At 41.2% G+C, this 25,719-nt stretch overlaps 1 protein-coding gene across 1 annotated transcript in view; it reads right to left on the minus strand.

Annotated features, from left to right (window-relative positions):
• Positions 1-25,719, minus strand: part of ca16b (carbonic anhydrase XVI b) — a gene marked incomplete at its 5' end in the record, with an annotated part of 101,660 nt that overhangs the window by 47,887 nt on the left and 28,054 nt on the right. The window contains one exon of the mRNA XM_080000618.1: positions 2,297-2,476. Coding sequence (XP_079856744.1) covers positions 2,297-2,476 — 180 coding nt within the window. The remainder of the gene's footprint in view (positions 1-2,296; positions 2,477-25,719) is intronic.

Here is a 25,719-nt window from a genome sequence, read left to right on the forward strand (position 1 = left end):
AAACGTTTTTGTTAAAGAACAATGACTGGACTGTGGCCAATCAGGTTTGTGTCAAGGCAGGTCAAGGCATGAGAGGACGCCAACTGCAATTACTCATGATGAACTGATAAGGACTCACAAGACTGTCTTTGAATGGTCCGAATTTATAACTGTATGATCGAAACAATGTTTTTTGGGGGATATTTTTCATCTTGTTTTTTTATATTATTCATTTCAGTCACCCAATATGAAATATCTGATACACAATGCTTATACATATGTAAAATAATTCCACAACATGTGTAAGGTGGGCGGATGATTATTTTTTGTTTCCCCATAAAGTATAAAGGTTTGGATCCACAAAATAAGATATGTCTCAATAACCAGGTTTAGCAGAGGATTGTCTCAAGCTTTAAAGGCACTTTAAAACATGAGCCACAGTCACATCCTATCCTGAAATGATCAAATATTCTATTAGTATCCGAGCCAATATTATGTGAAGACACACACACACACACACACACACACACACGTATATATATATATATATATATATATATATATATATATATATATATATATATATATATATATATATATATATATATACACACACACACACACATATACACATTTGTATATATACATACATACATAAATGCATACATACATACATATATACACAGACATATATACATACACATATATAGACACACACACACACACACATATATATATACACACATACATACATACATACAGAGACATACATATATACAGACATACATATATATATACATATATATATACACATACACACACACACATATATACACACACACACATATATATACACACACACATATATATACACACACACACACACACACACACACACACACACACACACACACATATATTGTGAGAGAAAAATGCATACGATCAACTATTTTGAATGAGGACAAAGGCCTCTACCTCCAGAGGGGGGTTTTAAAACATTTGTCCCTGTTTCCCCAGGAACCCCCCAGAGTTTATGTAAAGAGAAATGTTTTGCTCCCTACAATGTCAATTCTAATATGAAAGAATCAGATCACATTTGGCTCTGTTTACCTTCTATGGCGATGAAGAAACTCAAGAGGGAAGGCTAGAGGTGCATTGTAAGGGATTGTAATCCTCGTCTGCCAGGTCAAGTTTGCAAGTACCTGTGAATTTCACTGTCTGAGGCTGGCGCCCAAGGAAACAGTCGGGGGGGGGGGGGGGGGGGGGCGGGGGCGCAGACTTGTAAGTGACTTCTGACCCAAGCCACACCCTGTTTTTCTGTATATAGCCTGCTGTCTTCAGGAATGATATCAGATTGATCAGAACGCCGCTTTGGAGCAGTACTGAATCTTTTGCCTTATTCTGCAGAGTAAATATCTTGAACATTCTCTGTTGTTGTTTTCTCGTAGCGGGCAGATTAACCTCACTGATCTTTGCGGAATAATTTCTTTCACAATATATACGCACATATACACACACACACACACACACACACACACACACACACATATATATATATATATATACATATACACACACACACACACACACACACACACACACACACACACACACACACACACACACACACACACACACACACACACACACACACACACACACACACAATCTTTGAGTATTATTTGTGGCTCCTAATCCAATTCAACATTCTGAAATTTGTATCTCTATATTTGTGAATGAGGAATCCAAAGCATATATTTTGGGTTGTAATGGAAACTAATGAGGCTTATTAAGATCAAAGGCGCAAGATGACTGGCCGTTCTCTCAGGGAGAAGAAGCAGCGACCGCGGGGGACATCAATTAAGGTCACCAGCTTTGTAGCCAGCGCTTCAGAGATTTCATACTGACCAGAAATCCTGGAGCCCCTCATTTGGAGTTGCAGTCAATCAGGAAACATTGAGAATGTTTGCCGTGGCAAGGTCTGGCTTTGCATAAATTACCCGACACTCTGTGGCGAGGAGCCACGGAAAACCGTCACCGTGTTCACGTCACCACATTAACTTCAGAAACGCGGCACAAACAACTGCTGTGGGGGAATAAATCTCGACCGCTTCCACTGGGTATCCGTCGCGCGCTCGCCCGTCTGTCATGCGGCGCTCTGCATCAGCGGCCTCCGTACACGCCGGCCCTTGCGCCGGCGGCCACGATGGTTCAATCAGAGTCGGATGAACAAAGTCAACCATGAATTCAAATTTTGAACGCGCTAGATGAGGTGGTGTTCAGGATGGACGAGGCAAACTGGCGTGGTGATGCAAACCTGTCTTCCCGGTGTTTTTCATGGTGGTCTGGTTGGAGGATTCCACGTTGAACTTGTCGAGCGTCAGTTCCTGGAGCTGCTGGGAAACCTGGGCGTCCCCATCGACAACGTCCACGGGCGACTGGTTCCTCTCCCCACATTCCGGGTAGGAGGACACCCACCCTCCAGGTCCGTAGCTACCTGTAAAGACAAGCAAGCGGGCACAAGCTTACACAAGCTGAAAAAGGAACGCAAGAAAACAAAAAAAGCTCCGCCTATCCATATCTGCTCTTAAACAGCTAGAGGCACCATAAAACATGCTTTTCTAAAATACCAGCCATCACCTAATGAAAGGCAAGGGGATTTGATTTTTTTTTTTTTTCCTTTCCCCACTTGTTGCTCGATCAACAATGGAATTCATTTATTCTCATCCGGGGGGGATTCCGTACATTCCCCACCCCCCCCCCTATGTTCCCCTAAAAGAAATGAAGGAATGGAGAGAATATTACACTCTTTAACAATTCATGTGCAGTGGATGCTGTGAAGCAACTTCCTTTAGGATCCTCATCCACTGTCTGCTCCGCTAATCCTCTTTCCCCTACAGTGGCACTTCTACAATAGAATAATCCACGACTGACAGGGGTCCGCTTGATCTCTCCTCGGGTACAATGGGCCAATGGAGCAACAAAAGACCGCAGGATAAGAGGAACAAGGAAGCATGCACGGATTTAAACTTTTCTGGGTTAACGCATAATTCATGATCCCATTCCCCACAGATGTAGGGCAACTCTGCAACTGGTTCCTAAGAGACAATTTCTTTTTTACCACAACAACCTGGGCCCAGGGCCAATTCATGCCGTGCACACTTTAATTTTGGGAATTCCATACAATGTTCTTTTCTCCTGGAAAAAAAACATAAATATATGTCTATATAATATTTTGTGTGCGCACGCACACGCACACACACACACACACACACACACACACACACACACACACACACACACACCTTTGAATTAAACTATTGTTTACCAATTTAATCTACCTTATCTTGTGGAAACACATTTGTTTATTATCTGAAATTGAGATGAATCATCTTCCTTGAGCTCTGAATATGAACACCACCGGCAAGCTTATAGATTTCTAAATAAAAAGAGGGTTTATTTCAGGGAGAGAAAAGTAAAGTTATACTATATAGATAAAAATGGTACTTATCCTTGCCTAAAACCTGACAGGCTATCAACCATGGGCAACCATGTGCTATGGAATGCCAAGATGGACAGATTTTCATTTAAACTGACCATTACACCATCTGAATTCAATGATTAGCAATCCTTCAGCATGAGATAGGGGGGGACATGCTGCCAATCCCTAGGCTAATACGTTCTCTAAAACAAACAATTATTACATGCAGGCACAGCAATTATCCTGCAGGCACAACAATGCAACTGTTCTTTCGTGCCGTGCCCCTAACTACGCACTAGCAGGATGATTTCCAAAGCTCAGATTGAAATAGTTCAGTATGCGCTCCGGTTGTGAGCTTCGGATAGCCGTGTTTTGGCACATGTTAGGATATGCTGCCGAAATGTACTTGACTTGATAAAGCCAAACCTAAAAACAGACCTAAAAACAGCAATATGCAAAACGAAACAATTATAATGGAGTTATAAAACTATTTAGTATGCATTTTATCATTTACGGCAATTATTACAGCCAACATTTTCTACTTCAATTCCTTCACTAGAAAATTTCTCATGGTTTTTGGTTATTGACAACTTCAAGCTTGGAAAAAAATGAACAAGGAAATTGCCCTAATAAAATTCAGCTCACGATACTATCTTGAATGATTACCCCATTTTATGAAACATAAATGACCATTTCTATTAACAAGATAAAAGAGAATGCTTCATTGCAAAATTGTTTTTCTTCTTCATTCTTATGCATTTTTTTTTTTAACTCAAATGTAATATTACACGAGCAGTACAGGAACATCTGTAGCATAAATTACCATCCGTAAATTTTACGTTTAATGCAGTTCCTTTAACACCTGAGTAACAGTAATGAGTAACAGCATTATATTTTTATAGATTAAAGATGGTAATAAAAAAAAAAGCAGGGGTCTCTTTACCCCTGTCTATATATATACTGTATATGCATAACGGATGCTGTTATAAATAAAATAATAAGGAGCATATGAAATAAGGGGCGGGAATTGGACAGAGGATGGATATTTGAATAATGGTGAGCTAAAAATGCAGAATGTTTGCAGTATTTCCAGTCTGGGTTTCCCTTTTCCTGAAAATCCCCAGGTTGAAAGGACTTGGATGTAGTATTAAGAGATGATTTTAAAATAAATTTCATTTTGTTTCATTTTTTTTTTCCCCACCAGACAGGGCACAGGCTTGACCACACCTTCCACTCAAAGGTCAGTGAGTAGAAGGTAGGGATGAACAGGGGGGAAGTGATTCGGTTCGCTGCGCTAACATGTCAATCATTCAAAAAAAATAATACATAGAGGAAGAAGACACAAGGCTCATAATTTCTTGAATTAAAAACAAAAAAAAAAAAAATTGTATAAAATAGTTTTAAGAAATCAACTGGGATCTGTTTCTGGGTGTAAAGAAGGGGACAGGGTGAACATTATATTGCAAAAGCATCTCTCGAGATCTCTTGCCACGTAAATATATCAAGAGTTTAACTCAGAATCCAAGTAATGAATAACAAATGTATTTCCTATTTTTTGTGGAGAGCATACTGCTCTCTGACAGGTGAGGGGTCATCATCCCTGAACTTGTTGTCAGCTACACTTGGCAAAATTCTTATTAAATCTCCCTAGGTTTTACTTTGTATTTTTAGGTTTATGTGCACTGACTATAAAACATTTAAATAGTATGAGTAAATCTACTCTTCCCATACAGTTCATTAATTGCATAAATAAAATGTGTATATATTAAAATTGTTACTTAAGAAATTCTACTTCTCACTAAATCTTAATATTACAAAGTCGAAATGATGACAGTTGATTTAATACATTTTCCTCTACCATGTACGGGAAAGGCCGTGGCCTGCGGAGCTGTCCATGGTTCTGAGGTTCGATGCCATCTGTGGTTCAATGCCAGTTTTGACCACTTTATTGCTATTCCCTATAACTTTTAGTTTGGTTTTTTTTATATCTTTTAAGTTTAATAGGAATTATGGAAGGTTTTTTGTCAATGTTTGTCACGCCCCATTTCTACTATAAATTATTCAAAGTTTCAACAAGTTGCTTTTGGAGTGCATCTTGAAAAACATGGACTGCTGCCCTGTGATAGTAATAAGAATTATAAATATAGCTGCAGGCAGCTATACTCAGGGTCAAGTTTAGTCTAGTTTGGTGCGTTTCCCGGCTTCTCTGAAACGCAGCATTTTTGCAGAGTTTACTTGAACGCAGCATGGGCTCCTCCCGATCTGTCTTCTCCTGGTTGCTCGTATTGCAAACCGTGTTTGTGTGTTATGCCGAAGTTGGTGTTCCAGATAGTTTTAGGCTTCGAAATTAAGATAATTCAAGAATTTATTATATTCTTATCTTACATCCGCCACCACAAAGATTGGATCACACTGTAAATGCGTTATCATGGATGTGAATTTTACAGTTGAAACCTTGAGTCACATTCTTGATGTCTCCGTAAACATATGCTACATATTTAGTCTCTTAAGCCGTAATCATCCATGTATTATCAGTGCTATTATTTGTGATCCCTCTGTACATCCAATAACTGCTCATGCAAAGGTGCTTGTTGTATAACCTTTTGAAAGGAAGCTGAGCTTAAGAACCCTGAAACAAAATTAAGAACCTAATAAATCAACAATTATAATAATAAGTAACAAGTCAATTTTAGTTATATGTATGAATCTATCATGACATCCTGACTCACAGCATGCATGTGAAGCAACGCAACCTAATATCCATGATTAAACTTGGGTCATTACTCAAGGAAACTATTACAACAGCCTATTTCGCTCAGCAGCAGCGTTTTGTGTCAGGTAGAGCTGGGCGATAAAACGAGAACAATAATGAGCACAATATTTTTTTTCCCTCGCTGTCGAAATAAAATACGCTTGATAATTTTGTTGATGTCTTACGTAGATTTATTCATTTATTGAGGCGTAGCAAAGAAAAGCCAATCCATTTTGATGATCTCAAGCTGACATTTCACTTCTAGCAGATTCCGTTTGTCGATGTAGAAAAATAAACCCCACCCACTCCCTTGTGGGTAGGTTGAACTTGAAAACAAACCCCGGCGGAGAGAAAGCGGCAGCGTCCAAAATGAGCAACTCGGAGAAGGAGAAAGATGATGCTGTTGTTGACAAAAGACAGCCACAAACATCGACAGTTTGGCTTTTTTTTGGGGATATTTAAGTTCCAACCTAAAGCAGACAGTGAATATCTATTGTAAAATATGTCGACGACACATGCCGACGAAGACAGGTAACACCACAAACTTTATTTATTTAGGTTAAGGCCTACTTGCTGTATTTATTGTTTTTATCTACATTTTATTTAAGTGAAATTTTAATTAAAGCAGCTGCACTTGTTACTTCTTGTTCACTTCTAACTTACATTACAAGTGCAATGTTCATTATATAAAATACTGTTCATCATTTTATCTTCAGATTCTTTTCCCCCTATTTTCTTTGAGATTCATTTTGTTAAAAAAAAGGATGCTAAACGTTTTGTTTTAAGATCATTTTATAATGCAGATTTTTATTTTAAGACTAGCGTTTATTTTGGACAATTTCATACCACCGATAAACAATCTTTATTAAAGAAAGGATAAATATGTCGTTATAAATATCGAATGGTATGAAAATCATGATAACGTGTTTGGCCATATTGTCCAGCACACGCCTCAGGTGGCTCTGTCCTTTGGTTGCTTAAATGAAACAGGCACATGTTTCTCTAAATCTGGCACTTTCAGTTCCAGGCGTCATCCCATTAACCTCAAGGATAAATAACCTTGCCTGTGCTACCATGGTGATGCTGACAGAATGGCGATTGCCTTGTCATTTTCATTTTATAAAGCAGACCTGTTGCATGCTGCCTGGCAGACCTCCCAGATTTGGCACACTTGCCCTCGCAAAAAAACACCCTGACAAGACCATACAGTATGTACAAGCAGCACTGACAGAAAAGACTATCAGATTTAAGTCACACTAACAGCAGGATTGTTAAGAGTCAAAGTAGTGAAGAAAAACAACAAAAAAAAACAAAACAATAAAAGACCTATTTTTTCATGTGCTTATTAGGGGGCCAAACCCGCAGGACCCCTAATAAGAAGAATGGCAGACGTTATGAACATGGTTTATTTCTCGTATGAACAGGTTTGTCACAAACACCTGGTGGTTCAACTTCCATCAAAATCGATCCACATACAGTGCAGAAATTTGTGAAAAACCGACCAAATTTGACCAAAATAACACACACGGTCTAAGACATTAAATGCCAAAGAATCTACGACAGGGCTTAAACTACCTGGAACACAACAATGACAGAAGCTATAAACGCGGTTGAGGTGTTGTTCGAACCGGTATGTTACAAACATGTGGTTTTAGTTTCAGCCAAATCGATCAACATTCGGAACAGAAATTAGTGGAAAACTGACCAAATTTGATCCCAAGTATTCAGGCGGTCGTGCCTGACTGAAATGCCGCTATTCGTAAACAAATGAACGAGATGAGATTTACAGCAAGACGCTTTGTGATGTCATCATATTATTAACTATAAATGTGCAGGTCCTGATTCAGAATGTACATTTGGACTGTGTCCAGTGTGCGGTGTAGACTCCGTCGCTCTGTAGTGCTGAGGGATTACAAACTAGGGGTCTGTGTATATGTTTATGCCCATTCTTACCTGGTCTATGTCTGTGATCTGTTCAATTGATATTTTATCTCTATATCTCTTTGGTCCCCATTACTTGGCCGGATTCATGAAAAATACGAAAAACATTAGTCCACAAAAACTTGTGACCACGTTGAGTCGAATGCACTCGACTGTACAAGTGAGGGATTGGTTCAAGATCGGAAGTTATAACAATGACAATGTTTGGTTTAAAGTAAAACATCCCCTGTTGTCTTAAAGAAACTTCATGTATATATAGAGTTTCCTAAAGCTAAACGTAGCCAACTTAAATGAAAAGGCAGAAAGTCTTATATGTTGACAAGTTCTTCCATAACAATTGTAATGCCAAATGAATGTTCAAGATCCATAAATGTTGTCTGCATATAGACAAGTAATCTATTAAACTAAATTTTCCAATTGTAGATTATTAACAGAAAAAATACAATGGAGTACTAATTAAAACGTACATTTATCTTTTATGTTTGTGAAATAACATGTATTTATGATGATTGTTATGTAAAATACAGGTACCCCTCACTTAACGACCAAGTTCCGTTCCTAGGACCAGGTCGTTCAGTGAATTGGTGGATAAGCGAGGACCCGTGTTATTTCACGGTAAGGGGGCGTGGCCATTGTGAACGCTAGTGTAGTGAATACTGACAGACTGTGGGAACCACACTGAGACGGAGAACGGTGATGCGCGATGAGATGGGTGGTTAAGTGAGGAGTACCTGTAATTACAAAGTTTGTGTTTGTTATTCTTACAGATATTCTTACGGAAAATAGCCGAGAGTCTAGGACAATAAAGGAGCAATTGTGTCCAAAATCCAGCCCTCGTGGTCAGTCACAATATTCAAAAAGAAAATACTTAAGAGAATAAATTGTGGAAAAAAAACACTTGCGATGAAAATGAATGTACGAGAAAAAAATGGTGAAAAAGTGAACATGAAGGTGAATCATTTCTTTATTTACCATTGTTAAGATGGCCCACTTTCAGTAATACAAATTGCAAATTGTAAATTGTTTATTTTCCCCTTTTTTTGGAATTGCACAAGATTGCCATTTGTAATAATACACAGTTATTACACGTTATGTGATCTTAAAATACTGTGATAGTTTGTTCGATTGTTTTGTCCAGATGTTTTGGACAACTGTTTAATAAAACAATTATCTTACCTGCCTCCTCATCTCTTCTCCTAATAACCCAATGCACTGTGTTTCACAATTAAATTGAGTTTGGTTTAAATATGTTCAACTGGTCTGTCCAAGACTTACAATTTTAAAAATTGGAAATTTTGTAATTAGTGGCAACATCATAAAATATGTTTCAACGAACTTCAATAACCTCCAATAGCTATAATGTACAACTCATTTACAATTTCGTCCATTACGCCAAACTCAGACGAGGATCAGGCTGAATCTGTGTAGTTTCACGAATCAATAAGGAAAATCTTCAAACACCTCCATAATTCGTAAGTGGTAATGTTGATGTAAAGAGGAGTGACAGCACAAACTGATGCCACGTTCCATGGGAGAATTGTAATTGGTGTCGATACTGGACCCCGTGTACTGCTGCCTGTAGCTATTTTCTGATTGCAACTGACGTGTCAGTGGGTAGTCATGTACACACATACCATTCCATATCATTAATTGTACCTGACAGAAATGGAGATAAAACACTGAAACCAGTTACAGTAATGTTTCAATGTTAAAAAAAAAAATATATATATATATATATATATTTATTTATTTTTTCATTTATTTATTCATAATGAATTAACAATTGTACATTTGAAATGCATGACAATAGAAGATGGACCATGTATATCGATTGCAAGCGAACTATTACCATTCCCAGACCAAAATGATTATGCTTTCGGTGTCAATGTACCATTTAATATAGGGCTAAAGACTGTACAGATGTCCACCACATTACTATCTTGCAAATTATGAGTTTACATAGAAGCTTTACAAAATCACTACACAGGGACAATTAGCTGCTTATATATCAACAAGGAACTCCATTGTTGTAGCATCTGCTTTTCAGTATGTGTGTCCCAGTATAGGTTTGTGCAGCTGAACTGCAGTGACTTGTCCACTCCTTTAAAGCCACATCAGTCGCTGCGTTCCTCCCAAGGCATATCCTTTCTTTCTGCATAAATCACTGTTCCACAAAATCTTCTTTCCCACATCTGGCAGCTCTGTGCCTTCACGGCATGGCATGGAACACAGAAAAAGACAGCAGCCTTATGCACAGCTCCGCTGCCTGAGAGGCAAAAGGTAGACAGTCCACTGAGCTGTGTTGACTCCTGAAGTACAGACAAATAAAGATATACGCCCTACTAGCCCTAGCTAATAGACCAGGGCTGCTCGCTGAGACCGGGACTGTGTACTACAAATAACTTCCAAGCCAATACTCACACATTTATGATTTTACCAACAGCAAGGCCCTGACCTAACACCTTTGCAAACCGGGATTGAAGACCTAACCCCGAGCGGGCTTGCTAAAGGGAATACGTTAACTCTTCCCCCCCCAAAAATGTTCAATGTTAAGTTTACAAGCATTGCTTGAATTGTTTTCACATGTGAAATGCAATGCGAGACAAATTGGAAATAAAAATAAGAAGTTTGACTCGACAAGCTCCAGCAGGTTCACACATGGCAGATGAGACACACACTGGGAGCTAAATAAAGACATTCAGATGAGCTGAAGGGAGTTTATGGAAGAGAATCCTCAATTCCATGAGCCTTTCCGTGTTCCACCTTTACCTTCAAAATAATTTCTTGTTCGATTTTTTTTATTCTTTTTTTTTTTTTTTTGAAATCCGTCAACCTTCATGAGAAGACGAAATAATCATCGAACAATATAATGTATAAACCTTTAAACGCACAAAAAGGTGGGATTCAAAGTCAAGGCGAGTGAGGAGAATATAAGCTGAAGCGCTGTCAACGGTTTCAAACCAGAATGACCAATTGGAAGGTGCATCTGCTTTCCAAGCCACTCGTCCTCTTTGCTTCTGCTTGCTTTGATTCAACTATTTATTTTTCCTTCTCTCTTTTCAAGAAGTTAGAACAAAATACACTCAAAGTTTAGCAGACTTAGTCATGGCTGAAAATATTGGCGCCCTTGCACCCTACAGTGCCCCTTCTCACCGTCTCCACCATGTCCAACACACATTATAATTATAGATTATTAACGTTGCATAGCCTGCAGCAGGCGTCGAAATAGACTTAATTTGTTGTTCGCATTTGTTAATGAAAAGATAAATAGTGAAACAAGAAAAGCCCAAAATAGCCTGAACAAATAATCACGGGATAGGATTCAAACGAGGCCAAAATTGATCTCTGAAATTGCAGGGGCGTTCCAAATACGTTCCCAAAACTTGTGCTTGAAATCTTGGCTAATGAAAAGCCTTTCAGCCTTCATTGCCCATCCGTTTTGCTGATCTTCTCAGTTGCCTTTTGATCCCATATCATTGAAGCTCAGTGGGGCTGCATAGGTCTGTTAGTGTTGATTGTTAACCACTAAAATAATAACGTGTGTGTTTGGCTAATTGATTCCCCCCCTGCTGTTTAAATTATGGGCCAGATTTCCGGTCCCTTTCTGCTTCCTGGGGTGGGCCAGGGTGGCACTCCACTGAGGCATTAATCAGCTTCATTAGCCCAGCGGAGTAGGATCTGTACTGTCATCCATCACATCGTAACCCTTCCCCCATAAATAGGCCATTCCGTGCAGCGCCAACGCAAAATCAGCACCACGGACCACAAGGAAAGGTTTGATTTGATCATTATGTTTACTATTATTATCATGGAAATTCATATGTTTACATTCTACGGGGTGTATTCTTTGTCGCATGAAAACGTAGTCATTTACGCACATCTCACCGTCGAGCATCAACTCGTGCTCAAGTTGTTACCTCTCGACAAGTACAAGCTCGTTCTTTGATCAAGCGACGAGAAAGCATCTTGTACGATTCCCTGTCACGTAGCTGTACACCATGTACACCACCCTTTTTCTCCCGCAACCGTTTTAATTCATGGCGACCGAAATGAGAATGGTCCAGACAAGAGCCCAAACATTTCCGGAAGGGAGAGATTTGAACAACGTTACATGAGTCAAGTATGAGGATAACTGGGAATGAATTATTAATCCGCTAAGATTTGCATTGCACGGGCAAAGAATAGCTTGATAGGATATAGTATGTCCACATATAGTATAGGATATAGTACGGCCTTCAGTTACCGATGTTCAATTTCTTTCCTAGTCTTTATTTTTGAAAAATCGTGATTCTCTGTGCGTACTAAAATACAAAAAAAAAAATCCCGTAATGTTCAGTTATTTGGCGCATCAGCCGTAACGGCAAGATCAAATAATTACCTAAGCAATGCAGGGAAATGTGTTTGACAATACTGAGTGGGGGAAAAAAATTAAATAAAATAAAAAAAGAGAGAGACGTTGCTAGATGCAGTTGCTAAATCGTTATTGAATGAATTGAAAGAACTGATGATTCACCCAGGAGGGTTTCATGGCCGTCCAAGGCATGGCGATAGAAATACCCCGAATGGGAGCAGCTATAACCCCACCCTGATTTCAGCTTTATTACACATGGATCACAGAATGGGAAAGGATTTTCGGGAGGTAGCTCAACACTTTGTGAGGTGTGACAATTATTGCTTTAGTTGGTTTGTCTACCATGATGGACTTGGAGGAGTTAAGCTAATATGCATTATATGATAGAGGAGCATGTTCCTATGTGGGTGCGTTCTATTTTGAGAAGCGGGCAGAACGCACAAGTCGAAGCCGGTTTGATGAGGTGGGAAATTCACCACCTTATTAGAAATTTGAGACCCTTGGAGGACAACTTTTAGCAATACTTCAAAACTATCCCCTGGCCAATTTGACCCTCTCCTCCAAAGGTTTATCTCCAGAATTGCAAAAAATTATACAAACTACTGGAAGGTAATTTCTTCAGAGGAATGCCATTCCATTTGCCTGAGGTTTGCAGAAAGCAGTTATCATTTATCTTCCAATAAATTTGAAATTAATCTGACTGTAGCCGCTTTCAGCACAAGAGGGCAAGGAAAGGAAAGGATGGATAAAATGAGGCACTACGAGTAAAATAGCTTTTCTGACATGTACTTAATGGTGAAATAAATAATCACATACAAAAGGCACTTTAATACTTTACTGCACATATCTGTATATACAACTAGCCAATCCCATATACATAACTCTATTCCCTTCTATTTTGTACCTCCACTTTGTATTATCTTTTTAAGTCTTATTTTATTTTTATTTATATTTTTCTATTCACTAAATGCATTACGTTTTGGGAATAAGTTTGTTTCAGTTAGGAATTAGGTTAGCTTTTATGTTCGGTTTAGTAGCTATTGTGCATAATCTCCGGGTGCGTTGCAAAGACATTTCACTGCATATATGTATGTATATGTGTGAAAGTATGTATATGTATGTGACAAATCTCTTGAATCTTGAATTAAAAAAAAAAACTAAAAAAAAAAACAGGTGAAGATGTCCGTTGCGTAAAATACATACAGTAATGCATGCAGTCAATGTTTAATTTGTCTTATTAATGTAAAAAAAAAAAAAAAAAAAATCCCATTATTTACATGTTCTCTCTTTTTCTTATGATGTGAGCGTTCTCTCCTCTCCAAATTCCCCCGTATCGCTGGGTGCTTTTCCCGCGTCCTTTTTGTCTTAAATAATATAAAACCTATATATAAAACCTCTCGCTCTCCTGTCTCAATCTCTTTGTCTTCCTCCTTCCCGAACTTCTTCATCCTACCCCTCTTCCCCCTGCTCTTCTTTCTCCACTGATCTAATATAACTCGACATTGGTCTCTCTTGGATGTAGGGCAAGAGAATCGTTCTTCTACTTCCTTGGATGGGGGGCAAATCCCCCCCCCTTTTTATTTTTTTTTATTTTTTTACTATTTAAAATGTATTGTATCTTGTGAGTCCTTCTTTATTGCCTTCAGCAACAGAGATGGGATGTCAACACTAGCTTTGATCCTGAGAGATGTCGCTGGGAGAGTACAACTGCCAGAAGATACTAGTTTCCCCAATGAAACACATCTCAGCCCCCGACGGATATAGCTGATGCAGCTTTCCCTCTGCGCAGACGCACAATGCGCCCCTACCCCGGGGAAAAGCTGTTCGGATCAACATGTCTTCAACCACCGCCCTAGCAGGAGCGGCGCAGGGCATGAGCCGACACAAAGGAGGGGGGAAGCGTCCACAATCTACGGCATACGGATGCCGATCCTTTAAATGGCAGGGTGCTACTCCAGCCTTCGTATGCAGCCAACGCTCCCATACGTCTCAACTGTCTCTACCCAACCACCAGTGAAATTTGAAAATCAATGTTGGAAGCGCATAATTATGTCCAATAAAAAGAGTTAACGTTACCATTTCACAGAATTACAGGTTTTCAAGAGATTAAGCTGTGGCGTCTTGATTTATTTTTATTTTTTAGCTGTTTTGTCCAAGAAAGTGGAATTTGTATCAATACAGGTACTCCTCACTGAACCTGTTTAACAACCATTTGGATATTGGATATATATATATATATTTATTTATTTACATATACAGTATGTATAAATACGTATATATATATATTTACACACTATATATAGTATATATACTATATACACTGTATAAACTATATACACTGTATACATCTCATCTCATCACCGTATTCAGTCTCAGTGTGGTTCAGTATTCACTACACTAGCGTTCACAATGGCCACACCCCCTTACCGTGCAATAACACGGGTCCTCACTTATCCACCAACTCGTGTAACAACCTGGTCGTGGGAACAGAACTCGGTCGTTAAGTGAGGAGTACCTGTATTGAAAAGTAAACATTTAAAGGAATCCAGTGAAGAGAGTTGCAGTGCTGTTGACAATGAATAATGTCACGCAGCATCTGCTAGTGTGGTGTTCACAGGACCATAGTGGATAACTTATTACAAATTCCGTGTTTATTTTTCTTCAATATTGCCTTAAATTCGAGCTAATAACAGTTCCCGCTATATCAGAATCATTTAAAAATATTTTTTTATTTTCATTGGGTAACCGTTGTGTACTTTTATGCCATTACCTCAGTGAAAATGTAGAAAGTATAGCAGTAGCCTAGGTATGCCAAAAAAGGAAAGGAAGGAAGTGAGCCAGACAACCTAACTTAGATATGATAGGATAGCGGGGACAAGGGGTCATTAAAGCCCAGATAAAATGACCAATCAGTAACAATGGAGTGCAAAAGGAAGTCATATGAACTACAACCACAGTGGCAAATTTGTCTCCTCCTCCACAACCCCACATTGAACCCAGACCTCTTTTTGCTCTCACCTCTCCTGACTCTCACATACCTGTTAGCTATGCTGCCCTCGAACTGAGAGAACGGCAAAATTTAATAAATTGGAAGTTCAATGTCAAGGTAAAAGGTAATATATCCCTTTGCAAGCTGTTTTAAATGTTAAAAAAAAAAAATCACAGACTTACAAAAAATGGGTAGAGCAAGCCAAGGAAGAATCGTGGTCACCTTATTGACTGTTGTTGCAGCACCAACAACAAATTTTAACACAACTTGATTTTATTGCTAACAATGTACCATAAAGGTTGCTTATCCATCCATTATGTAAGGCGTCAGTTGGGTGAGGGGTCCTTTAAAGTCTACGTTTATAAGGTTTGAGGATATTATAAAAGCCCTAAGCTCCCTCGACCTTTGAAATGCTGCATCAGGGTTCGCTTGTGTTTTGGCACAGGTTGGTCATTACATGGTATGCCTTGGAACAAGGCTTTTTAGGCTTTGTACCAGAGGGGTATTGTTTATCCATACTTGCACTAATCAAAATGAAACAAAGGCTGTAAGCGGGAAGCTCAGGGAGTATGGAAGGAGTGTAGATTGACAGGTCTGGGGGTGAGGGGCATTTCATCCTAAACAGAGATTCCAGACCAGACTACCTGTTTGGAGAGCTTCAAATCTCAGCAGCCATTGAGGTAACTGTGTCAGTGACTGGCACTGATCATCAATATTTGCCAAAGCCCACTGATATACAGTATCACGGTCAATTTGCACACATAGCAAAATAAATATTACTGATTGGTCCTTTAAATCAAGACAGTGAGTTACCATACTCTGTACCAGGACAGTGACATATAGGAACATCCCCCCCCCCCCCCCCCCCCCCGAAATAAACAAATTCACTGTCTTGAAGCTCTTATCTTCTTCATCCAGACACTTTTCATTAAGCAATGAATAGTATGACCTCATGTTCCTAACTCCATCTGACCACAGTGGGACTAGGCTTCACTTCCAGCCAAGCTCTACAGAAGAGGGTGGAGGAAAGAAAAACAATCAGTCTCCGCTTACATACAATCCCCTTAAGAATATGTTTCTAGTTAAAGGGCAGCGGGCTATTAACTTGTAAGAATGCCAATAATCTCAACATTGATTCAAGGCTATGTTAGATGCCACCATGCCAGTTATTGCAGTTATTTACTGTCTGCAGCATTTGGAGTAAACCGATGGAATATTTTGGAGTAATATAGAAATTACCCTGCGGGGGCAGAATGTGCTCACCAGGATAGAGTCTTCATTATTTGTTTGCTATGTTTGTTCATTTTTATATTGATAACCACTTGTACATTTATTGGGACAAGTTGTAGTTCTGCTCTGTCACAATAACACATTTTTGTGTAGTCTGTTTTAATACTTGCTATAGAGACAACTTTGATGCTTTGCTATTATGGGGACCTAAGCCTGGTCCTTGTCTGAACAGACTGTGAATATGTTGGATGATGTTTCACTTCCGCAGAGCCCGGATACCAAATATAGCAAAATGACTCACAATGTCACATTGGAATGTGATCAGTACAAATCTTCCTGTTATCATATAATATTGTTATTATTCCAGAATAAACTTCAATACAGCACAGTAATTGGAGGCTGTTCCCAGTGCTGTAATAGCTTTGAATACATTTGTATAACTATCAAACATCAAATATTCAATCTTAAATATAAAAAGAAAAACTTAATGTGCAAAAACAGAGGCAAAACAGTTTTTAATTCCAATGCTAAAACCTGCCTAAAGAAAAAAAAAAAAAAAAAAAACCTGTTAGATTACAAATGGGTGGAACAAAAGCATATCAATTAAATTTTATGCCATGAAATGTGACAAAGGATTACACCACATCAAAGAAATAAGTAGCATTAAGTATACCCTCCGAAAGGTATTCTTTTGGGGTACTGGGCAACTGAAATCTGATAAGAGTGGCGCCATGGTAGTCTCAGAGCCTCGGCTCAATCTTTAATCACAGGTCATTATGTTCAACACAGCAGCCTCGAACACATAAAAGCAGGGAGAGGAAGTGGTAAATCAAACAACCATTGCAGTCTAATTGGACACCAGAATAGGCTAAAGCCAAAATATTGTTTTCCCTTGACACTATCTGCTTCCATCTTGTGGACTTTCTTAGAAACTGTGGCTTCCTGTTCTTGGGTGTTGGCCATAACATATATACAACATCCTCTTGTCTGCAAAAATAATCTCCGGATCCTTGTGTAAAATAAAAGGGCCAGAAATACATTTTGTCCCATGAGGAAAGAGTTTACCCTTCGTTCCAGATTGATGGGGACATTTCAACGGTTTCCCGTTCGATCTGGCAAGAAGCCAACAAGCCAACAAAAGCTTCTCTACCGTTAGTCTCCTCCCATCGCCTGAGCAACCTTTAAAATTTTCCTCAATACGTTCTGCAAAAGAAATGTCGGCCTACAATTCTTACGTTCCCATTTCAGATTTCCCAGCAAATAAGTGAATAAGTGAATGAATATAGATCTAATAAATAAAATAGTTGAACAAAATAACAGAAAAACCACATGAAAATAATTTTACTTTGAAGTAGCTAAATCACAGTTACAAATGAAGCAGCAATTGTGAGTCATATGTGACTCACTGCATATTCTCAAATCACATTTCAAAATGGTATCACTTGTGGGAATCAAGCAAATATTTTGGGAGCTGTAACTTATTAAAGATTAAGGTGTTGCAAAGAAAAGTTCTGAGAAATCAGGCTTTAAAGTTTTAGAAGCATTTCCAGCCCTTTACATCACAAAATACCCATTTAGAAACACAATCAGTGTTTCAAATGGTTACATTCTGATAGTGCTGTACTCCTTCAATGAGCTAATGTGGAATGAGTTCATCTGAAATAATATTTGAATCATTAATTTATTAAAAAAATTGGAAAAAGCCTAATTCAAGTTAATCCTTTTGTTTAAGTTAATTTCTTTTCATTCTAAGTTCATGGTCACTATACTAATGTCCCCTCCATTATTCTGCGACTTCCAAACATTCCCATTTGCTGCATTCATTGTTTTATAACAATAACAGTTATTAGAAAGTGGCACTTTTCAGATCGCACACATGAAAACCTATTACCAGGGGACAGCAATTCCCAGAATGCAAGTGCCGGGGTAATTCCAGCCATTTGAAGTCTGGACATTGCTGTTTCCTGGGAGCGGCGACATTCTGCGATATGATTGAGAGCTTCTGCCACCCTCTTCTCATAATCCATAACAATAGAGAGATGACGTTTTCACGGAGGGGCGAAATTACTTGCTTCTGTTTGTTATTGTTGTTTCTTTAAAATATTGCTTAAGGAAGTGACATCAGCTCTTGTTCTTTGCATCCTTGGAGGCGGGGTCAGCGCAATTTTTTTTTAATTGTGCAAAGCAGACGCGGTGTAGTCATTCACAAGTATATACACTTTATAACCTTACTTTATCAAAACAGTTTCATATTCTGACTTCACATCACGATCATCTTGATTTGCATGTTGGCATTAAAGGGAACCGTAAGATCACCATGTTCAACTTGTTGCTGAGTGATTCAACTAATGCTGATGGAGCACATCGCCTCGACATTTTAATATTTATCTAATATTAATAAATCAAACTCAGTTTTGAAAATACGTTGAGAGAGAAAAGTACTTGGGAAACAAAAATCTGCTATAATCTCATTTTGGACCAAAAAAGGAATTTCCAATATTTTTCACGCACAGCCAACAGTACAGTGCTGCGGAATTGCCGGGTTGGAACATGGTGGGTCACATATGCTAAGCATGGACAAACTGCATCAGCAAAGAGGCTCAATAGTTGCAAATCATTCCTCTAACAGGGATAGATTGATATTTAACAGTACTAGTCCATGCCGGTTCAAAAGATTTCAAAGACATTTTAATGGCACAGTTGAACAAAACATCAATGATTCAGTCCTGTGTTCCACAATGGAAGATGAAATTGCTGGTTGAAGTCATACACCAGGGAAAGGCACTCTTTATGACTCAGTCGCAGAGCCCTGAAGCCCTGAATTACATGTCACGTGTCAAAATTGCACCAAATTCGACACTGCATGTCCTTGGGTCCCCAGCAATACACCCGGCAAGTGTGAAATAGATCAGATTAACTGTTGTCGACGTAATCAGATAATAAGGACAAATACATACAGACAAACATATAGACAGACATACAGAGATTCCTTCCTTTATAGTTAGATTAGAAGAAAGCTCAAAAATTACCAGAGAATTGAATACGCACCTCTGTGGCCCAGTCTCAACAAAAACCAAGTTGTGAGCTTCACAAAGCCTGAATTTATGGTACAGCTGCCATTCAGAAACCACTAATATCCAAGGCCAATGGACTAAGACAGATAACATCTAGGTTGCTTGGCAACCACGGTGGACATGTGAGGAAAAATGCTCATGGGATACTTACTAAACACCTGCATACTCAGGACGGTGCGCCAAAAAACAGCGGCAGAGCAGACCTGGTAACGTCCAACAAAAAAAAATGCACAAATGTATGAGGAGGGATCCATGAGGCTGTCCAACATACAACGATCAGCCACAACATTAAAACCACCACTAATAACCACAAATATTGTGTAGCTCCCCTTCGTGCTGCCAAAACCGCTCAGACCCGTCGAGGCATGGACTCCACAAGACCTCTGAAGGTGTTCTGTGGTATCTGGCACCAAGACATTAGCAGCAGATCCTTTAAGTCCTGTAAGTTGCGAGGTGGGGCTCCCATGGATCGGGCTTGTTTTTCCAGCACATCCCACAGATGCTCAATCGGATTAGATCCTAACCCCGGCCATCCATATTATGTAGAAGAAAACGTGACTCATCAGATCAGGCCACCTTCTTCAAATTGCTCCATGATTCAGTTCTGATGCTTATGTGCCCATCTTAGGCGCTTTCGACGCACTCTGACCGGTCTACGGCTACGCAACCCCATACGCAGCAAGCTGTGACGCAGTGTGTTCTGACATTTCTATCATAGTCAGCGTGAACCTTTTCAGCAATTTCTGCTACAGTAGCTTTTCTGTGGGATCAGGCCAGATGGTCTATACTTTGTTCCCTGTGCGCATCAATAAGCCCATGGGAGCCCATAACCCTGTCACCAGTTTACCAGTTGTCCTTCCTTGGACCACTTTTGGTATTTACTAACCACTGCATACCATGAAGACCCCACAAGACCTGCCGTTTTGGAGATACTCTGACCCAGTCGTCTAGCCATCACAATTTGCCCATGTTGAAGTGGCTCGGATCCCTTGCCCATTTCTCCTGCTTCCAACACATCAACTTCAAGAACTGACTGTTCACTTGGTGCTTAATACATCCCACCCCTTGGCAGATGCCATTGGAACAATTTGATTAATGTTAATCATTTTACCTGTCAGTTGCAGTGGCAATGAAAGAAGGTGGCCTGGTCTGATGAATCACATTTTATTTTACATAATGTGGATGGCCAGGTGCCTGTGGGTCTTTCACCTAGGGAAGAGATGGCACCAGGATGCACTATGCGAAGAAGGCAAGCCAACGGAGGCAGTGTAATGCTCTGGGCAATGTTCTGCTGGGAAACCTTGGGTCCTGGCCTTCATGTGGATATTACTTTACAACCGGCCACCTACCTAAACATTGTTGCAGACCAAGTACACGCCTGCATGGCAAAGGTATTCCCTGATGGCAGTGGCCTCTTTGACAAAGAGTTGACAAACATGACAAAGAGTTAAGGTGTTAACTTGGCCTCATTAGAGGCCCCCCAGAGCCTGCACACACACTCCACCAGGGGAGTGTCCTCCTCTTGGACCCTCTTTAGGGGGGCATTGGTGGAGGATTACACTGATCAGCCACAACATTAAAATCAGCTGCCCAATATTGTGTAGGTCCAGCTCGTCCGCCAAAACAGCTCTGTCCTGCCGAGGCATGGACTCCACAAGACCTCTGAAGGTGTCCTGTGCTATCTGGAATCAAGACGTTAGCAGCAGATCCTTTAAATCCTATAAGTAGCGATTGGGATGGTAGCTCAGGAGGTAGAGCTGGTGGTCTAGTGATCCAAAGGTTGCTGGTTCGATCCCAGGCTCCTCCTGCTAGCATGCTGTAGTGTCCTTGAGCAAGACACTTAACCCCTAATTGCTCCTGATGGCTGCGTCCGTCGGTGTTTGAACAATTGTAAGTCGCTTTGGATAAAAGCGTCTGCTAAATGACTAAATGTAAATGTAATGTGGGGCCTCCATGAATCGGGCTTGTTGTGTCCAGCACATCACACAGGTCCTTTTTTGGGACCACAAAGTATCTGCTGTAGTGTTCTAGCGCCTCTCTCTCTATCAGAACACTCTGTATCGTCCCCTATTCCAGCAGAGAATTTCTCTCGCGAGAGCTTGTGACTGAACACCTGGGACTACCCTTTCGACCTTTCCCCTGAAAGCGGGCAGGGGACAGGTGAACTGGATGACATAGCCCTCTGTGACCGTCCTCCAGATCCAGGGACTCGTCATGCACGTGCAGCAAGCTGGACATTGTGGCAGCGCTGGCTTGGTGCGCACCGGATTGGGCGCATGCCCGCTTACTCCACGGGTCCATCAAGTCTGCTCTTTGAGCCTGGGCATTCCCTGAACGCACCAGTGTAGCGCACGCACCCACCCCTTCAACCCATGGACCCATGGGTCCAATGTGTATGCACAGGCGTGGTGCAGCTCAATGGGGTGGCTGTGTGCGTGCTCAGGGCCAATTGATGCCTCGCGAGCGACAGAAATTCCCCCCCCTTGTGCGGCATGACACAATGAGATACCAGGGTTCATGAGTTTTGCATGTTTTAATGTTGAATATGTGATTGGGCACAAACGGTGCTTTGTGGTACTGTGGGGGGTCGTGCACAGTGGGCCGGCATTTGTGACGGGAGCCTGCTGCACTTTCATGGTGGGGGGTGTGGGGGAATGTGATTCCTGGTACAGATAGTCTGTTTTTTTGTCTGCTGCTGCGGCCTCATGCTGGACCGGGAGCAGTCCTGGGGATGCAGTAGCCTCTGCTGCTCCTGTGCTTGGCTGGTGGAGCAGAATGCGTACGGTATGCTACCCCATGGCTTCTGATGCCCCTTGGAGCTCTGGGGAGGAGGAGGAGGCAGAGGGGACCCAAGCCCCCTTCCCATCCTCTGAGGCTTTGCCTCTGCCATGTGTCTACCAACTCGCTGGGAGGAAGCCGCGCGGGGGATCCAGGACTGAAGAACTTCCTGGCTCTTCTCCTCCTCCTCCTCAAACCTCACTGTCACGAGGCCCATTGCCTCACTGAAGACGCCGGTGGGGGACACCGGGGTGTCGAGAAGTGGCACCTTATCCCAGTCCTTGAGTGTGGTGAGGCACAACTAGAGGGACTGGTTCAGGGCCAAGCAGGCTCCCATTCTACGCCCTCTGGCTTGGGATTGGCATCGGATGAGCCGGAGGGAGGGTCCGTGGCTCTTCGCAGCTCCACCTGGGTTCCCTTGTCCACAGTGGTGACCACGTGGCCGGCAAGCTCTGCCAGCAGTTTGGCCTGGTAGGGCTAGAGTAGGGCCTGCGCCAACGCCAATTAGGCCTTTTCGGCCACCACCGCCAGCTGTTCGGCCGCCTTGGTCGGGAGTGTGGGCTTCTTCTCCAAGCTGAAGCCCTGTCCCAGGGCGAGGGAGCCGGCGATGGGCGGTATGCCTGAATTCCCCTTACCGGTGCACATGCTGAAAAGGGATTCTGCCAACTCATTGTCAGCTCTGTATGTTTCTCGCGTGGTGGGTGAGTGGAAGAGTTGGATAGCCGGAGCGTCCTGGCAGGGGGCTACGGCGTATAAATCCCCTTCCAGCATGTCTGCAGCCCAGACTGCTGCAGTGAGGAGGCCCAACTTGCTGGCCGTGTGCTAGGAGACCTCCAGGAGCTGGGCCTCTAGCACCCTCGGGGGGGGCAGGGGCCAAGGACAGGCTGGAGCTCGCCCAGAAGCTGGGGATGCTCTCCTCCTTCTTGGCCCCGAAGTTCCTCTGGGATATAACTTGGGGAGGAGACTGCCAATAGTGTCAAAGCTGTGTTTGCACCAATTTGCTCCTGCGCAAATGCTCGCCGGGGGAGCGAGCTCGTCCTCCGACCACGCTCCGTCATCAGCGTCCTCCACACACCAGCATGCCGCCTGTCTCCTGACGGTAAACAGGGAGAGCTGGGCGCTGGCAGAGCACTCCACGGTGTCCTCCAGGAGGCCTTGGCATGCTGCCTAGCCAAGCATGCAGCACAGGACCGATCGTGGTCGCCATTCTCCCTGCGGTATCCGCAGTCCGGATACAACCGCCTTGACACCATGATTCTATATTCTTGCAGGAAAAAAGGGAGTTACGGAGATATAAAAGAATGAATGAATATACTGGCTCACCGAATGGTACTCGAGCTGGTGATTCATACCGACTCACACCAGCGGGATCTGAGAGGTTAAGCAGGTGTTGAAATATAAGATTTCTTGTGGATTCTTCTTGTGCAAATTAAGAAAAGAGGAGGAAGTGGAAGTCGAGCCACGATATATATATGCATGGGTGGGACTGAAGTGTTCCGTAGTCACTTCCTCTGCCCTTCAGGCATAAATGTAGAGCGTTTCGATTGGATAACGTCAGTCATGACAATCAGTCCCATGAGTAATAGATCGCAGTCGATAGGGAACTGGGTCTAAGCAGCACAAAAACTGGACCCTTGAGTAGGGATGGGCCGGTCATTAAATTTTTTCTGCTGATCGATTGTCACCCAATAATCAAACTGATATGCATTATCATCTTGTCTTGGGTGTTTTTCTTTTCTTTCCCTATTCTTTTCATGAATGGGCATTGTGATTTCATTGGAAACAAAACAGTATTATATTGTATAACATTGTATATATAGTATATATAGTATAGTACTGTATAATCGACTTAAAGAGGGGCTCCCAACATAACAGACCCCTGTTTTATTCAGGCGGATGGAAGGAGGGTGCTGATGGGGGACCGTTTCTCCCAGAGGGATGCGCAAGTGTGGTGAGCGGTTGAGAGCGGAGCAGGTTTTGTTTATTGTTGTTTTTTTGTTTGTTTTTTTAATCAGAATATCAATTACAATAAATAGAAAAATAGAATAAGCCCAAATAATAGCTGTATTTAAGCAGGGGCCACTTTGTGGTTTTAGTGGGAGAAAGAAGACAATAACTCCTTTACCGACATTAGTTCATCCTACCGACAGTAGGAGAATAATGTTGCAACGATAGTGTTCTAATGTGTCATATTCCAGAATAAATGACTCCATTTAGCCGGTAGGAAAATGTTTAAGAGAAAGTCCAGACAAGCAGCAGGGAGTAAATTTATTTTCTGGGAAAGATATGAATATTCATGAGGTACACGTTCTGAACGCGTCCTAATCAGACGAGTCCAAATTAGTATTCATTATCACTATTATTATTATTACATAGTCTACTGCAAAAGGGAGATTAAAAACAATGCTATTTGCAATGCATGGTAAGCTTCAAAGACAGCGAACTTCAGAGACAGCGAAATCATTGCAGGGAGAAGTATTTAGAGTGAGGCTTTGTTTTAGAGTGATCGTCTGGTGTTTAAGCACAGATGAATCTACTTATGTATATTTATAGGAAAGTAGATTGTTTCATACCTTTTAGAACAACAACAATTTGCGACTATGACTTTTTTTTGCGCGTCGATGACTGTCAATAACCGTCAACCGCCGGTTTATGAAATAACCAGCCTAGCCCGACCCATCAGCAATTGGGAAAATGTCTGATGAGTCATTTTTCACACCATTTCCTACAGCTGTATGGATTTACAGAAAGCCAAAGAATGTCTTCAACCCATAATGTCTGTTCTCAATTTTTAGACATTGTTGAGGATCCGTAAGAACACGGGCAACCATCTCATGGGAGATATTGGGTCAAGGACTATGAGGCCAGGTGTTCCCCATGGTGTGAACCTTTTTCCCTCATGATGTTCTCATATATGATGATGTCAACGTGGTTTATATGATAATGCCCCCATACAAACTGCAAAACAAATTCAAGGACAGCTTAATGAACATTCGGAGGCAATCAACCGCCTACCATGGCCTCTACAATCACCTGATCTCAACATCATTGAACTTTTATGGGAAATTCTGGAATGAGGAGGGTGAAGTAGATTTCAACCTCCAGCTCTCCTTTAAGTATAGTGCAATATATAGTTCAGGAATT

Source organism: Zeus faber, assembly GCF_960531495.2.
Source record: "Zeus faber genome assembly, chromosome: 5".
NCBI lineage: Eukaryota > Metazoa > Chordata > Actinopteri > Zeiformes > Zeidae > Zeus > Zeus faber.